At 45.4% G+C, this 16729-nt stretch overlaps 1 protein-coding gene across 2 annotated transcripts in view; it reads left to right on the top strand.

Annotated features, from left to right (window-relative positions):
* Positions 1–16729, top strand: part of DSCAM (DS cell adhesion molecule) — a 337475-nt gene that overhangs the window by 177390 nt on the left and 143356 nt on the right. For both annotated transcript variants that reach the window (XM_088828353.1, XM_055420373.2), the window contains exons 11-12: positions 2621–2788; positions 12587–12657. In XM_088828353.1, coding sequence (XP_088684479.1) covers positions 2621–2788; positions 12587–12657 — 239 coding nt within the window. The remainder of the gene's footprint in view (positions 1–2620; positions 2789–12586; positions 12658–16729) is intronic.

Below are 16729 nucleotides of genomic sequence, written 5' to 3'. Positions count from 1 at the left end.
GCCTGACTTTCTTTCTGTGGGAAGGGCTCCTACTCATACATCATTCTGTTGGCATGAACTTCCTTCCCATCACTTGTCCTCTATTGAATCCCATTCTTTGGTTCTTCTATCATTTGTTATTTTGCAGCATCTTCTCTTTTTAATTTTTATTGTAGTTGCTTTACAATGTTGTGTTAGTTTCTGCTGTACAGCAAAGTGAATAAGCTATATGTGTACATATTGTTGTTCAGTCCCCAAACCATGGCTGACCCTTCACAACCCCATGGACTGCAGCACACCCAGCTTCCCTATTCTTCATGTTCTCCCAGAGATTACTCAAGTTCATATCGATTGACTCGGTAGTGCCATCCAACCATCTTATCCTCAGTTACCCCCTTTTTCTGCCTTCAATCTTTCCCATCTTCAGGGTCTTTTCCAATGAGCCAGCTCTTCTCATCAGAGTATTGGAGCTTCAGCTTCAGCATTTGTTCTTCCAAAGGGTATTGAGGGTCAATTACCTTTAAGACTGACTGGTTGGATCTCCTTGCAGTCCAAGGGACTCTCAAGAGTCTTCTCCAGCACCACAGTTCGAAAGTATCAGTTTTTCAGTGTTCTGTCTTCCATACTGTCCAGCTCACACCTGTACGTGTCTACTGGAAAGACCATAGCCTTGACTATGTGGACCTCTGTTGACAAAGCGACTGCTTTTTAACACACTGTCTGGGTTTGTCATTGGATTTTCTTTCCATATAGGTCACCATAGAGCATTGAGCGGAGAAGGCAATGGCAAGCCACTCCAGTACTCTTGCCTATAAAATCCCATGGATGGAGGAGCCTGGTGGGCTGCAGTCCGTGGGGTCGCTAAGGGTCGGACACGACTGAGCGACTTCACTTTCACTTTTCACTTTCACACATTGGAGAAGGAAATGGCAACCCACTCCAGTGTTCTTGCCTGGAGAACCCCAGGGATGGGGCAGCATGGTGGGCTTCCGTCTATGGGGTCACACAGAGTCGGATACGACTGAAGTGACTTAGCAGCAGCAGAGCATTGAGTAGAGCTCCCTGTGCTATACAGTAGGTTCTCATTAGTTATCTATTTTATACAAGGTATCAATAGTGTGTCTTCTCTTTTTCTGCCATGCCCTTCTCCCTTCAATCATTTGGACTCGAATGGCACTGTTGCTTTCAGCTGAAGTACCAGGAGCTAGTTTCTATACACTCCATTCCCTGTAAGAACCCTCAGAGGAAGACTTGAAGCTACATATTCCTCCTACAAGTCCAGGAAATCTCTTGCACTTGCAGTGATCTTTGGTTAGAGCAGCCCTTGGAACTTCCATGGCCATCATTAATGTGGAAAAGTGTGTGGGGTCATTCCCAGGACCCAGAGGTCTATTTTCCAGGTATTTATTCATCTAGGACATATGCATTTATTCTTTGCCAGGCTCTGTGTGAGCACTGGGTCTATAGCATTAAACATGGCCAGCATGGTCCATGCCCTCATGGAGTTTAGAATCCAGCAGGAGACTCAGACTCTAGGTGCAATTCTTATAAGTCTGATTAGCTCAGCAGAGCAAATGCAAGAGGATCCTGGGATGGGCAGGGGGGCGTGAGAGTATGCATGCATTCTCTCTGCCACCATCTCAGGGGGATCTTGGTACTTCCACAACCACAATCATCTCTTGACCCCTCCCAATCCCAATCAGTACCTGATCAAACTCTTCCTGAAATAAGAACTGTTCACTGATGTGCTCATCATCGGTTGAAGCCCAAGAGCCAGCAGGCGCACACCATAATGGATTCAATGACAGCTCTTTGTCGAAGGCATGCCCTGTCTTTAAAATTAGCTGTGGTTGAAAATAATTCCTACAGTAAAGGATTGGACACCAAAATGATTTCAAAACTTAGAACTGAGAAGTACACTTAATGACCAGTGCTTATGGGGGAGACTGAGATTAGTATTTATGTATCTCATTTTTACCACCCTCCTTTTGGAGGACAAGGGGTCTGACATGGCTAAAGGCTTTCAGTTCAGTTCACTTCAGTCACTCAGTCGCGTCCGACTCTTTGCGACCCCATGAATCACAACACGCCAGGCCTCCCTGTCCATCACCAACTCCCGGAGTTCACTCAAACTCATGTCCATCGAGTCGGTGATGCCATCCAGCCATCTCATTCTCTGTCGGCTTTGCTGGGTTTCAAATACCTTAAAGAACTAGGATTTTTTTTCTTTTGGGTGGAGGGCTGTTCAAACCATACTTTTTTTTTATCATCTTGCACAATGAGTGCTTGGAAGTAGCTGTTTTTTCACTTTATTGGCATGAGCTTCCCCCACTTCTATTTTCCTCTGTGATTTCTGACAGGGAGTCTGTTGTGTTGCCTCGGACAAAACTCCCTTAAACCAGCTGCCCACAGCCTTTTGTACCCTACAATGTGGGTGTTGAATGTTTAGTTTTGCGTCCCCTCTGATGGCTGGCCCACCAGAATACTGGCAGCATTGCATTGAGAATTCACTTTGAGTTGTAACTTTTTTTCTTTCCTTCTTTCTTTTTTTAAAAAAAAAATCCTACTTGTGAACTTTCAAAAGCAGAGGGAAAAAACTCATGTCTCTATCTCTTCTTTTTTGAAAAACAAAACCCAAAAGACTCCTGGGATTCTGCTCAGAGAACCAAAGACGTTTCCCCTCAGCTGAACTCGGCCACCATCATTGACATCCACCCTTCCTCCACCTACAGCATCCGCATGTACGCCAAGAACCGGATTGGCAAGAGTGAACCTAGCAATGAGCTGTCCATCACCGCGGATGAGGCAGGTACGTCTGATGGGCAGGGGCCCTCTGGGAGCAGACTGGTGGGGCTCAGATGGTTAATGCAAAGTCACAGCCATGATGAATGCTCTCTGTAGCTCCACGCCCATCAAAAACACAGACAGCACTCTCTGCCTACTTTGAAGGCACTGTTCTTCAAACAGGACTCAGGTCAAGGTTCTCACACCCAAGACTTAAAAGAAAGACATATGAGGCTAATGATCTGGTGAGATTTAAAGAACCACGCTGTTCTTACAGCCCTTTTGTCTGGATGCGTGGAATCCAGGTTGACAGGAGAGCTGAGAGCCTGTCTTGTCCAAGTCCCTGTGCAGTCAGGGGAGGAAGGATCACTTACCTAGAAAACAGCTAGAATATTCTCTGTTTGGGGACTGGGGGAAAGGCGGTACAGATAATTTTATTGGCTGGAAACAACAATATTTCCATCATCAATGGTATTGCGTTTTTTCCTATGACAAAGTATTTCATGTTATGTTGAAATTGTCGAAGATTGAGATAGGCATTTTGAAGGCAAAACAGCGCACAAAGTCCTCCCACCTAGAGTTACTGATGGATACATGGATATCACACACTGAATTATTCATCACACATGCATGCGTGCATGCTCACCCACACAGACACAGACACACAGACACACAGCATTTGATACAGAAGTTTGCTCATGGTCACCGGGGGTGGCAATAACCTGTTTGCAGAAGACTAAACAATGGGGCAGTGGATGCCACCTGCCAGACTGCCTCTTACAGAAGAGAAGGAAGCGATCTGCCCTAGGGCTTCTCTGCAGAAGGAAAGGGAAAGAACCACAGCCTGGCTCATCTTTGGGGGGGCAAAAGAGTATCCAGCCCCAAACCTAGATTTTCTTTTCCTGCCTGCACTCAAAACTGATCAGCCACCCCCAACTGCATCAGGGAAGGTGGAAGCTTGGGCTCAGACCTTTGTTCTCCTAAGGGGATCATCTCCAAATGATGAAGCTTCCACAGGATGAGGCCGCATCTTTCAGCTGCAGTTGTTCTTGATGCTGTTCCTTACTTCTCTGATTTGTCGTTGTTGTTTAGTCGCTGAGTACTGTGTGTAACTCTTTGAGACCCCATGGACTATAGCCTGCCAGCCTCCTCTGTCTATGGGCTTTCCCAGGCAAGAATTCAGGAGCGGGTTGCCATTTCTTTCTCTCGGGCATCTTTCCAACCCAGGGATCAAAACAGTGTCTCTTGCATTGCAAACAGGTTCTTTACCACAGAGCCACAAGTGAAGGCTCACTTCTCTGTTACCCTCACTAATTGCACTTTGAATAGACATCATTCATCTATATCTCTGAAAGACTTCCTAAAATTTGTAATCCTGATTCCACCATTTCTTTAATAAATCACATTTTATTAGGTATGTCAATTATTTTATTTAATTGAAGTATAGTTGATTTACGATGTTGTGCTGATTTCAGGTGAACAGCAAATCGATTCAGTTATATGTAGGCATATATACATATATATTCTTTTCCATTATAATTTATGACAAGATATTGAGAATGGTTTCCTATGCTATATAGTAGGTCTTTATTGTTTGGCTATTTTACACATAGTAGTATGTATCTGTTAACCCCAAACTCATAATTTACCTCCCCCCTCTATTCCTTTTTGTAACTATAAGTTTTTTTCTATGTCTGTGAGCCTGTTTCTGTTTGGTAAATAAATTTATCTGTATTATTTTTAGATTCCACATATAAGCAATATCTATCTTTGTCTGACTTACTTCACTTGGTATAATAATCTCTAGGTCTATCCATGTTGCTGTAAATGGCATTATTTTGTTCCTTTTTATGGCTGAGTAATATTCCATTTGTACATGTACCACATCTTCTTTATCCATTCCTCTGTTGATGGACATTTAGGTTGTTTCCATGTCTTGGCTATTGTAAACAGTGCTGCTATGGACATTGGGGTGCATGTATCTTTTCAAACTAGAGTTTTAATCTTTTCCAGATATATTTCCAGAATCATATGGCAACTCTATTCTTTAGCTTTGTAAGAGACAACCCTACTGCTTTCCATACTGTCTGCATCAACGTGCATTCCCACCAACAGTGTAGGCGGGTTCTCTTTACTCCACACCATCTCCAACATTTATTATTTGTAGACATTTTGAGGCCATTCTGACTGGTATGAAGTGACATCTCATTGTAGTTTTGATTTGCATTTCTCTTCAAGTTTTCATTATCATAAACACTACTATGATGAGCATCATTTGATATATCCTGTGATATATCTTTTGCCATTTCCAACAATATGTTTTATGTTAAATTCCAAGAAGTAGGATTGCTGGATGAAAGCAAATGCCAAACTCTAACTCCTTTGTTATGCGCAGTCAACATTGTCCTCAAGGAAATAGGTTAACATTTATTGTTTTTCCTGAACTGCACCTACATATTCTTTTTTCAACTCTGAAATACATCAGTTCTTGAAAAGTCATTTTCAAGGGTGGGGGATAGGATAGCTTTGTGCTTCAGTCTGAGCGCAAGCCACTTCTAACACTTGGAAATTCTGCATGATTTCTCATCTGCAAGATTCACTTAATGATGTCTTTCTACTCCTCACCACAAACATGTTGGGTAATTGGAAAAAACCCTAATTTCTGAAAGTACTTTGCATGGTTCTGAAATAAGTAGGAAATGAGTATTAATAAGCTCCTACAAAAATAGAATCTTATTTAAATATTGATGTAAACAACACACTCACTTCCTGGAATTTCATCATGCTGGGGATTTAGGGAGAATAAGCCGCCCCCAAAACGAAAGCTCTGGGTCAAGGCTAAGCTTTCTCCCTCCTCTGAGCCGCTTTTCTGACTCTGCCCACCGCCACGAGCTTCTCACGGCAGGGATGGCTTCCAATGGTGCATTTTGCACCGTTTCCCCATCGCCATGACCAATGCAGGTGCTGTGGCTTTTTTTCTGCTGTTCCCTCTGTGATCTCCCTGTAGCTGGCCGTTGCCATGGCAGTGCTTCTCTCTCCAGCCCTGGGCTGGAGATGAACAGCCACTCCTGGTCACTGGTCACCTGTGTGCAGCCCACTCTCAGGCATCTCTGCAGACAGATGGACACAGAGCACCCCAACTCTGCTTTGGCTCCTGGGTTGACAGTTGGGGTTTCACCAGGCAGCCCCACAACTCATCATTCACTCATCAAACTAGCTAAGGGAGAATGTGAGGGAAGGTCAGCCATGAGCAAAGAAAACCTGCAAACCAGAACTTGCCTTGTCTGGCTGCATAGGTTTGCATGACTGAAATCAAAGAGCCATTTTCTTATGTGTGACTCACTTAGAAAGGAGGGCAGCTCTCCTGACCAAAGCCTCCCTCTCCAGCTCTGCTTGGGGTGATGGGGCTTGTCCCTGCCACCTCTGGGAGGATCGCCAAAGGCACCTCTTTCGGGAGCTGCAGCCATCTCAAGAGAATCTTTTCCAGCCCTACGGCCGTCTTTCCCTGAAGAAATGAAGTCATCACTTAAGCAGTGAGAATCCTCAGATGGAAACTTCTTGAAGCTCATTTTTTTATGGTGATGCAGTGCCCAAGGGCTTCTCAGGTGGTGCTAGTGGTAAAGAATCTGCCTGCCAATCCAAGAGACACAGGTTAGACACAAGAGATGCAGGTTCGATCCTTGCATGGGGAAGATCTCCTGGAGGAGGGCATGGCAACCCACTCCAGTATCCTTGCCTGGAGAATCCTATGGACAGAGGAGCTTGGTGGACTCCAGTTCATAGGGTCACAAAGAGTCAGACACAATTGAACCAACTTAGCATGCATGCAAGTGCCCAAGTCTAGGGTACCCAAGGATGCCTCTCACTGCCCACTTGCTGAGGAAAGGAGCCCGTAAGGTGTAGGCTCAGGTCTCCCCTTGAAGACTTGACTACTTTGAAGCTACACCAGGCTCCTCGTGGCCCGAGCAGGGATGACCCTCCCTTCCTGTCCCCTCTTCCTCGGGTGAGCTGCTCCTGCCCACGTCTGGAGCCCTCCAAGGTCTGTGCCCCCTTTTCTGTCCTCTCCCTTGGAAAGCAGGTCAAATGTCATGCTCTAGTACAGTACCTCCCTTCTGCTGTCAAATTACTTTCTTCTCCACATGTCAGTCTCCTGTCTTCATCCAGAGGCTTGGGTCTTATTTGCTCATGGGGCAGGGCTGAGTCACCCAGTGAGAGGCACTCCTGAATGTCTATCTCTGGTTTCTCATTGGAGAATTTGCTAAGGGTCTACCGTGTGCCAGGTCCAAAATTGGGCAGAGATCAGGGTATAAAAATGGGCAAAGAAGGACTGACTGTTCACAACGACACAGTCTCCAACAACTTGCTCATCTCTGACAGAAGTAGCCTGGGGGATTCCCTGGCATCAAGAGGTTAGGAAAGGACACTGTCATCTCCAGGGGCACAGGTTCAGTCCCTGGAAGGGGAACTGAGATCCTTCAAGCTGCCTGGTATGGCCAGAAAAAAAGAAGTAGCCTGGGTGAGCAGAACATTCTTTGCTGGACATAGGAGACCAAGATAGCGTTTAGTAAGAGCCAAATAATTGAACAGTTGATACCAAAATGGGGAGAGGATGAATTAATTTAGTGACTATTTATCGAATAAATAGCGCGCTCCTTTAAGTTATTATTCATTCAGCATGTATCGTGTGCCAAGTGCTGTTCTGGGCATCCGAGACACAACAATAAACAAAACAGCTTGTCCTGCCTTTGTGGGAAGGACCAAAAACGGATGTCCAGACTGGAGACGACTGGGGACCAAGTGGGTAGGCCCACCTTGTATTTTCAGCCAGACAGAATTAGTGGGCTTCCTAGGTGGCGCTAGTGGTAAAGAATGATCATTTTTCACAGAAATTTGCACTTGTTACGGGGCTTTACCTGTTGCTCAGCAGTAAAGAATCCTCCTGCAATGCAGGAGATGCCAGCAACGCAGGTTCAATCCCTGGGTTGGGAAGATTCCTTGGAGAAGGAATTGGCAATCTGCTGTAGTATTTTTGCCTGAGAAATCCCATGGACAGAGGAGCCTGGAGGGCTACAGTCCATGGAGTCACAAGTCAGACAGGATTAAGTATGCAGGCAGGACATAGCTTTGCCTAGAATACACATTAGCAACTATAATATAGTCTTTTTTTATTACTCTTTTACAAATTGAATAATTTCAGTTTCTGTAAAAAATGCAGCAACTATACATTTTAGAAAATCACATTCATCAGTAATTCTTACCTCTAGCCTACTCTTCCTGTAGGAATAAGGTAAATATTCTGGTTTGAAAAAAGAAAAAATTATGCTTTCTAGTTTTAGTGCAATTTCAATTCAAGAGTGTTAAATAAATTCTTAAATGTTAAATGTCAACACAATTTTCAAATTTAGTTAAATCAGTGGATACCTAATGGTTAGTCTTCAATCATGTCAGCACTGGAAATTCAGTCTGCCTTGGATTCTAATTTTATGAAATTGTCCTTTTGCAGTGAGATGAGGATCCATGAAAAAAAAAATTACAGCTTAAGCATTGTAAGGAAAGCACTAAAATTCTGGAAGCAGACTAATTTTTTTATATCATTTTAAAAAATTTTATTTGATTGAAGCATAGTTTATTTATTTGTTGTTTAGTCACTCAGTTTTGTCTGACTCTTTTGTGTCCCCATGGACTGTAGGCCTCCAGGTTCCTCTGTCTGTGGGATTTCCCAGGAAAGAATACTGGAGTAGGTTGCCATTTTCTTCTCCAGCATCATTTTTTTCATCATTTTTAAAGGGCTTGTCTTAGAATGTTTTAGAAACTTAAAGCAGAAAATTCAGCACCTAAACAAAAGCTCTTCCTAATTATATTGGGCAAAGGTCTAATGTGTGTAAAATTTTTTCAGTCTCTGCCTTTAATATAGATCCTATGACTGTATTTTAAGAGAGGAGAGATCTGAATCCTTTCATGTCAGAGACTAAGCAGACTAATAAATAAATTACTAAAAACCACAGAAGTCTTGATAGACTAAGCCAAAAAGGCTTTTTATTCTTATAAACCGTTAGGTCTCTGGGACCTCAGGCTTCCCAGTTGATGCAAGTGGTAAAGAACCTGCCTGCCAATGCAGGAGACGTAAAAGAGATGCAGGTTTGGTCCCTTGGTCAGGAAGATCCCACGGAAGAGGAAATGACCACCCATTCCACTATTCTTTCCTGGAGAATCCCATGGACAAAGGAGCCTGGCAAGAGATTGAACAGACGTGCGCACACACACGAAACTTCCCTGGTGGTCCACTGGTTAAGACTCCATGCTTCCAAAGCAGGGGATGTGGGTTCCATCCCTGGTCGGGGAAGTAAGATCCCACATGCTATGCTATGGGACCAAAAAAAAAAAAAAAAGTCAGGTCTGTCCAGGATATAGGGATTATCCCATGTCCCCAGACTTCTTCACAGGGGAACTTCTTAAAATGCAAGACCAGACTGAAAAAGCAAAATGCCCCAAGTTCACACTTAATGTTTTCTGATAGAATCAAGGGCATTTTTAAGCACACTCCTAGTGACTTTGTTTTTGATTATGAATATATCTCAACAAGAAAATGACAGCTGACTATTGCCAGCCAACCCCTTGAAAAGGCTGAAATAAAGGACAAAGAATCCAGAATGGGAGGTACTCTGCATTGCTTCCAATTCTTAACCAGCAGGCTCCTTGTTCAATCTGACTTTGCACAATTAAATTAAAATAATCAAGCCTCAATGTAGCCGTCAGACCTCAAAATAATATTTTTCAAGGATTTTTATGCATGCACCATGTGCTTCTCGCTGACCACAGAACTTCTCCATGTTTAAGAGCAATCTGTTCCACGTGCTTTCATTGCATCTGATATGGAAATATTCCTGCAGACAGGGCTGGTTTTCTTTACTACTAGTGCAACATAGGAAGCCCCTCGCCCTGGGTGTAGAAATTAACTTCAGCATTAGCACTGTCTTTGCACCTGAAGAATCAATAAATCCGAGAGGCTGCAGGACCCCCAGAAAACTCACTGTCCGCATGACCTGCTAGGGAGAGAAAGGAGTGCGCTGAGTTTCAGCAACCACACAGCGCTGCACCGATCAAAACAAGGACTCACTCTAGACTTAGTTCCTAAGACCACACAGCTTTAATTGAGTCTGTTAGGTAAAGAGGGAAATGCTGATATGCAGACATACGACTGAGCCTGCTGTGACAGGTTCCCAAGCCAAGGTGGGAGCTCCTGGGCCCAGGCAGGAAACTGGTGGAGGGAAAAGGTGGGCTCCGACCTGCCTGGCGGGGGACAGTCGTGTTTAGGTTTCTCCTGCGAAGGTGGACGTGGCTGGTATGCGGGGTACAGGGAGGTGGGGGCACACGGAATCTGCAGAGGAAGGCAGGACACAGATGGTATAAAGTTAGTGTGAGGAACGAAAAGTCTGAAGCTCTGAAGGGTACCACGTCCCCTTTAAAGAGATAAAGTGAAGACCAGACTAATGTTTAGGAACAGAATTGAAAACTGGTGCCCGGCATTGTTGCTGGGCTGGAGGGCGTGCTCAGGGACAGAGGCCGTGTCCCCAGCAAGAACAGAGACCTGGTGAGTAGTTTCTGGGAGAGCTTCCGAGCAGAAGGGAGCAGCCTGCAGACCAGCTGTCTACCTGCTTCTTGTAAACGTTTCCAGCTGCTGAGCAGACACCTCCGTACAATAGCCCCGCTTCTCTTCACATACGTATTCCTAACGTGCAATGAAGCATCTTTCCTGGAAAACTGGCTTCCTTTCTTCGCTCCCGTGGGTTAACATTCTCCCCCAGTCCCACCATCCCCAACTGTGGAATGAAAGTAAAAAAGAAAGTGTTAGTCGTTCAGTCGTGTCTGACTCTTTGCAACCCCGTGGATTGTAGCCCACCAGGCTCCTCTGTCCATGGGATTTCCCAAGCAAGAATACTGGACTGGGTTGCTATTTCCTTCTCCCAGTGATTGAACCTGCATTCAGTTGAATTCAACTCCTGAGTCTTCTGCATTGGAGGCAGATTCTTTACTGTCTGAACCACCAGGGAACTTAGTAACAATCCCAGCACCCACTTCTTCCCACATGTTGCCACTGTTTATCTCCAGTTCCCCCAGTGGCGTTTCTCCTGCATGATCAGTGGTCTCATAAAGCCTTGCCTGAGACAGGGTGTGCTGGTTCCATTGCACATTATCCTCATTAGTGAAATTAACCCCACTGGTGGGTCAGTGCTCTCATGCACCAGGCGCACCCTTTTCCACAGGCTACTGCAACAGTCCAAGCCTCTATTGTGTTCCTGGCACCCACCACTCTTCCCCTGACTTTGTACCTTATGATTTTGGTGAGAAGAGAGACAATCGGGTTTGAACCTGCTTTCTTCAAGGAGAAAGTATACCTGGGTGTTTGCTTCCCTGCCTACTGGGTTCTCTTCCTCTCATCCCAGAGGTGCTGGCGTTACGCCCCCCTCTCTCCAACACCTCCCCTCTTGCTCTGTCCTCTTGCCAATCTCCTGGGACCTTGTTCTTTCAAGTATACCTTTTCTTTTCGTGATTTGAATTTCTCCTTTGATGTGCTCCATAAAAACACCCAGTGAGAATAATCATCATTACTGCTTATATGTTCCAAGCACACTGTTTTCATAACCCAGACATGCATTCTATCATCCCATTATATGGAGAAAGAAACTGAGGTGCAGAAAAATTGTCACCTGTGAGACACCTCCAAGTTACTAAGCAAGGGAACCAGGATTTGAACTCAGCCAGAAAGATTCAAGCGCCAGTCAACTTAGCAGCTGCATTGTGGCATCACTCAAAACTTCTTTCTCTGTTAAATGGAAAACACGTTTCCGCTAAAATGACCTTATTCTTTCCCCTTCCTCTTCTTTCCAAACCTTCAGTCTTCTTTCTGTTCCCTGTTTTTGATTTCTTGTCTCCCAGTGCTCCTCACTTTTCTGCAAATTGGCATCTCCACGTCCACAGAAACGGCCTGTTCACAGCTCAGCAGCGGTTGTAAAGCTGTCCTCCCAACAACATATGGTCACCCAGTGGTGTCTCTCCCTGCTGACCCCTGGGTTCCCTTTTGCTTCCACTTCTCTGAAGACACTTGAGTGTGTGCTGTGTTATAACCTCAGCTTCCGTGTGCTCAGCCCATTGTTCTGATCAGACTGCAAACTCCTGCTGGACAAGGCTGTCTCCTCTAAGTTTTACACTGTGTATGTAATACAGGGTAGGTTCCTATGAGTGACTGTGCATGGCAGGCGATTGGCACCCCTGTAACCACTGGATATAGGTTGGTGTGAATTGCGTGGTTTTTTTTTTCTCTTCCACTCCAATCTGCCCTCTGTGGCTACTACCCCAGGTTAGTAAGTTTTCTCTTGGAAAGAGTGGAGAACTAAAGCCATCAAAGAGAATCAGAGGCAGAAGAATCCTTTTTTTCCCTCCCCAAGTAGTTTGAGTCTCCTGAGGTGCTCCAATGCACATCACTAAACAGAGTCTCCCAAAGAATCAGAGGGATCTTAGTAGCCCCCATAGACTTTGACCAAAGAAATGTTTCACCATTTTCTGTTTGACTAGTGTATTAACTTATGGTTTATTCATCAAGTTGTCAAAGATAAGGGGAGGAGGAATACGAAGATGTGTGTCAAAATTCACTTTTTCTAGAAGCGAGTGAGCACGGGGTAAATGTTGTGCACAGTGATTCAGCAAATGTGATTTTCTCACGAAAGCTGCTGTGGCGCTTCTTCTGGCCCTGAGTCCTGTTATGTGGGTTTCAGTCCACGCTGGAACCCATCTCTAACTGACCTGTGGGTTTTGGTCTTTCCAGCTCCTGATGGCCCACCTCAGGAAGTCCACCTGGAGCCCATCTCTTCCCAGAGCATCAGGGTCACCTGGAAGGTAAACCCAGCAAGCACACATCCTTCTGGCACTTTCTCCATGGGGGTGGGGGGGGGCCTTCACTCACATTAACTATTATGATGCTTTTTTTAACTTTTATTTTATATTGAAGTATGGTTGATTTTCTGGGCTTCCCCAGTGGCTCAACAGTAAAGAATCCACTTGCAATGTAGAAGACACGGGTTCGATCCCTGGATTGGAAAGATCCCCTGGAGGAGGGTATGGCAACCCACTCCAGTATTCTTGCCTGGAGAATCCCATGGACAGAGGAGCCTGGTGGGCTACAGTCCACGGTGTCACAAAGAGTCAGACATGCCTGAAGCAATGAGCACGCACGCATAGTTGATTTATAATGCTGTGTTCATTTCTGGTGTACAGCAAGTGATTCACTCACATGTAGGAAACTTTTGTTTTGCAAAGTTAGACTAAATACCTTTTTTACTAAAATCCGATCTTCGTATTTATGGCAGATTCTGTATCTACAGACTGTGGTTGTTGGACCATGTTTTCAGGCTCTGAGTCGTGATTGGGTCCTGAGTGCTGGTCTTCATGAACATCGAAAACAGATAGGCGTGACCACACTCATGAATTTCATCCCAGTGGAAACATTTCCTAATTCCGCTTCCTAAATACCAAATCACGGACTGTGTGGTAGACAGTTTGCCAAGTGGCAAAGAGGAGAGCGCTCCTGGTCGTGCCCCTAGCTGGCAGTGGCCTCAAGCATGCCCAGGGAGGGGAGCGCTGGGCCAGCTGCCGGCTGAGGCAGTGGCCCCCGGCATGGCCAGCAGATATCGACTGCCTGCCAATGAGCTCATTGCCAGCTGCTGGGACAGAAAGTCTGGGCCACAATGCAAACAACCACACCACTCGGCATGCTCCTTTCTCCAGCATACGCGGTTTTCACAGCCAAACTCTCACTGAAGGAAGCAGCGTTGACCGATATTCTGGCCTGAACTCATCACAAACTAGCATGCTGGGCAGCGCTGCCCCCTGGGAGCCTACAGTCATTTGGGGGGTGGGTGAATCTGCTTGGTTAATTAGTCTCGCCCTCTGTGTGACCTTGGAGCTGACCACCTTCCTTCCGATTCCATTGTATCTAGAAGGCCGTGGCTGGGTCAGAAAGGCTGCAAAGCCACGCTTCCTTTTCCGGTTCTGGTTTCTGTCACGCTTGGCACTTTTCCCGTTTGTTCTCCCTCTCTCCTCACCCTCTTTCCTGTGCTCTCCCTTAGAGAAGGTGAGAGCCGCCGTGAGGTCTTTAACCCACACCCCTCTCGTCCCCCTGAAAAACCTCATCCGTTGCACCTCTTGCTGTGTTTTTTTTTTTCTTTTCTTCTAGCATCAGCTGTTTCATAAAATGGCTAGCCTCTATAATACTACTACTAATAAAGGATTTTCATGGCTGGGATGGACACCACCTTGGATGTAAACACACATCAATGCGGCCAGCCCCTTTGTGTTGGCTTTTTACAGGCTTGGCCACTGAGCTGTCATCCCTGTGGGCAGCGCACTGTCTGTTCATCTGCTCAGACAGGGCAGGCCGAGCTGGGTGGGAGGGGGCCGGGGGTCTTTGTGAGGACATCCGCCAGCCGTGAGCATCACTCGCCTGGTGATGAAAGGCGCTCAGCAGGCCCCAACCCCACACACAGCCCGGCCATGCTGCAAAGTGAATGCTGACTCACTGTCTTGCGTTCAAGCCTGGGAACTTTCCCCCACCAGCCCTCCGCATTCTCTTGCATTTTGCCACTGAAAAGACCAGCTATTACAGCAGGCCCTAGAGCTTTCTGTGTCCTGCAGGAGAGAAGTGTCTGTCCCCAGAGCTCTTATAACTAAAAATAGAAACTTCAGAGGCTTTAAAAGGTATTGTATCCCTTCTGTCTCTATAGAGAAGCAGCAGGAAAAGTCGGTAGATTGCAGTTAAATGTCTTCTGAATGTCAAAAGGATGAACGAGTTGTGGGCTGTTGAAAGGAGGCCTTGCCTACATTAGACGGAACCAGCCGTACTGTCCTATTCATGGAACCTTGATTTATTCCAGGGCGGCGGGCTGCAGCCAGAGATGTGGGGATTTCACTGAGTGTAGGAGGGGTGCCCGTGGAGCTGTCACTTCACACTGGCCTGACTGTGTCATGCAACTGCGTCACCAATTCAATCCAACTGTAGGCGATACTAAGGGACCCAAAGTACCATGTGTTACATAAAATAAGCCTTTATTTTATGGTATCAAAGCTCCAGACTTACATTTTGTGTAGAGAGGCCGATAGGAGGGACTTCCCCTGGCATGCCTGCGGTTAAGGCTGCACCTTCCAATGCAGGGGGTACAGGTTCGATCCCTGGTCAGGGGGCTGAGATCCCATATGCTGCACAGCCAAGAGACCAAAGCTTAAAAAACAGAAACGATATTGTAAAAAATTTTCAAAGACTTTAAAAATGGTCCACATCAAAAAAGAAAAAAAAATCTTAAAAAAACAGGCTAACAGGAAAGGAGGAGAAAGAAGGAAGGAAAGAAAAAGAGAGAGATTGTATTAACTGAAGATGTGTTAGTCGCTCAGAGGAAAGAACAGCGCCGGGCTTTAGGGAGGAATATAGCTGAAACTCCAATACTTTGGCCACCTCATGCGACGAGTTGACTCACTGGAAAAGACTCTGATGCTGATAAGGATTGGGGGCAGGAGGAGACGGGGATGGCAGAGAATAAGATGGCTGGATGGCATCACCAACTCGATGGACATGAGTTTGAGTGAACTCCAGGAGTTGGTGATGGACAGGGAGGCCTGGTGTGCTGTGATTCATGGGGTCGCAAATAGTCGGACACGACTGAGCGACTGAACTGAACTGATAGCTGGTTTAGACATTAAACCTCCTGAAGGTCAATGGTAAGCACACAGGAAGATGCCCAAGAACTTGTCTGTATGATGGAAGATGAAGAAAATCCCATGGACAGAGGAGCCTGCCAGGCTCCAGTCCACGGGGTTGCAAAGAGTTGGATACAACTTAGCAACCAAATAACAGCAACAATCTGAAAAATACTTTTAAGTCTATAGAGTGCCTTATCTCCATAATTCCAACACATCAAGGCATCATTACAACCTAGTCTATATTTCGGAGATGAAGTCTTACAGGGGAAAATGGCTTAGTTTGTCATTTAAAAACAAAACTGCCTTATTGCCAATGATGTTCATAGTTAACGCTATAATAAACAGCAGATGCCACTTGACTTCTACATCCAGTGCAGCAGTAAAGAATCTGCCTGCCAATGCAGGAGATTCAAGAGATGCCCATTCAATCCCTGGGTCAGGAAGATCCCCTGGAGAAAGAAATGGCAACCCACTCCAGTATTCTTGCCTAGAGAATCCCATGGACGGAGGAGCCTGGTGAGCTACAGTCCATGGGGTCACAAAGAGTCAGATACAACTGAGTGACTAAGCACATACCCAAGGTGGCAGGGAATTGCCCAAGATCTGAGGGCTCCTGCCTGTCCAATGGAGGACCCCCGCCTCTCTTGGCTATCCGACTCTGCAGGCTGGGCTTATAAGCAGTAGATGTGCTAATGTATGTGAAATGCCAAGATTGTGCTTGTGCATGGAAAGGTTCAACAAACCTTTCAGCACCTTCCAGCCTCATGTTATAAATGTAACTAGCCCCACTAAAGTCAAAGGAAATAAAGTAAACTGTCCACTTTTACCTACTACCACTTTCTCTCCAAATTGTAAAATTAACCTTGACATAACTAGGTATTAAGTCGACCTCCTTGCTTCCTCAGTCAGAGGAAATTCAAGAGCCGCCTTGGAATTAGTTACTTAATTTTTAAGCCCTCACTTTAATTTTTAACTCTCTCCTTAGGCTGTGAAAAATTGCAAAATTTGCATTTCTTTTATGAAGTAATCAATTGGTTCTAGAGTTGGATTTTCAGCATTTTTATTAAAAATCCCGATGACCAACATGCCTGACAAATATTTAAGGAATTGTCAGCCCTTCTCATATTGATAAGCTTAACCTCTTCCCCTATAATGAGAGAAGAAAAATCCAAACTGATTTCAAAATGTCTTGATCATCCTCATAACATAGAGCTATTCT

This window comes from Moschus berezovskii, chromosome 1, assembly GCF_049115385.1.
Source record: "Moschus berezovskii isolate FMDL1 chromosome 1, NW_MosBer_1.0, whole genome shotgun sequence".
In the NCBI taxonomy this organism is placed as follows: Eukaryota; Metazoa; Chordata; class Mammalia; order Artiodactyla; family Moschidae; genus Moschus; species Moschus berezovskii.
The sequence above is the reverse complement of the archived record's forward strand: the minus strand, read 5'-3'. Positions and strand labels throughout refer to the sequence as shown.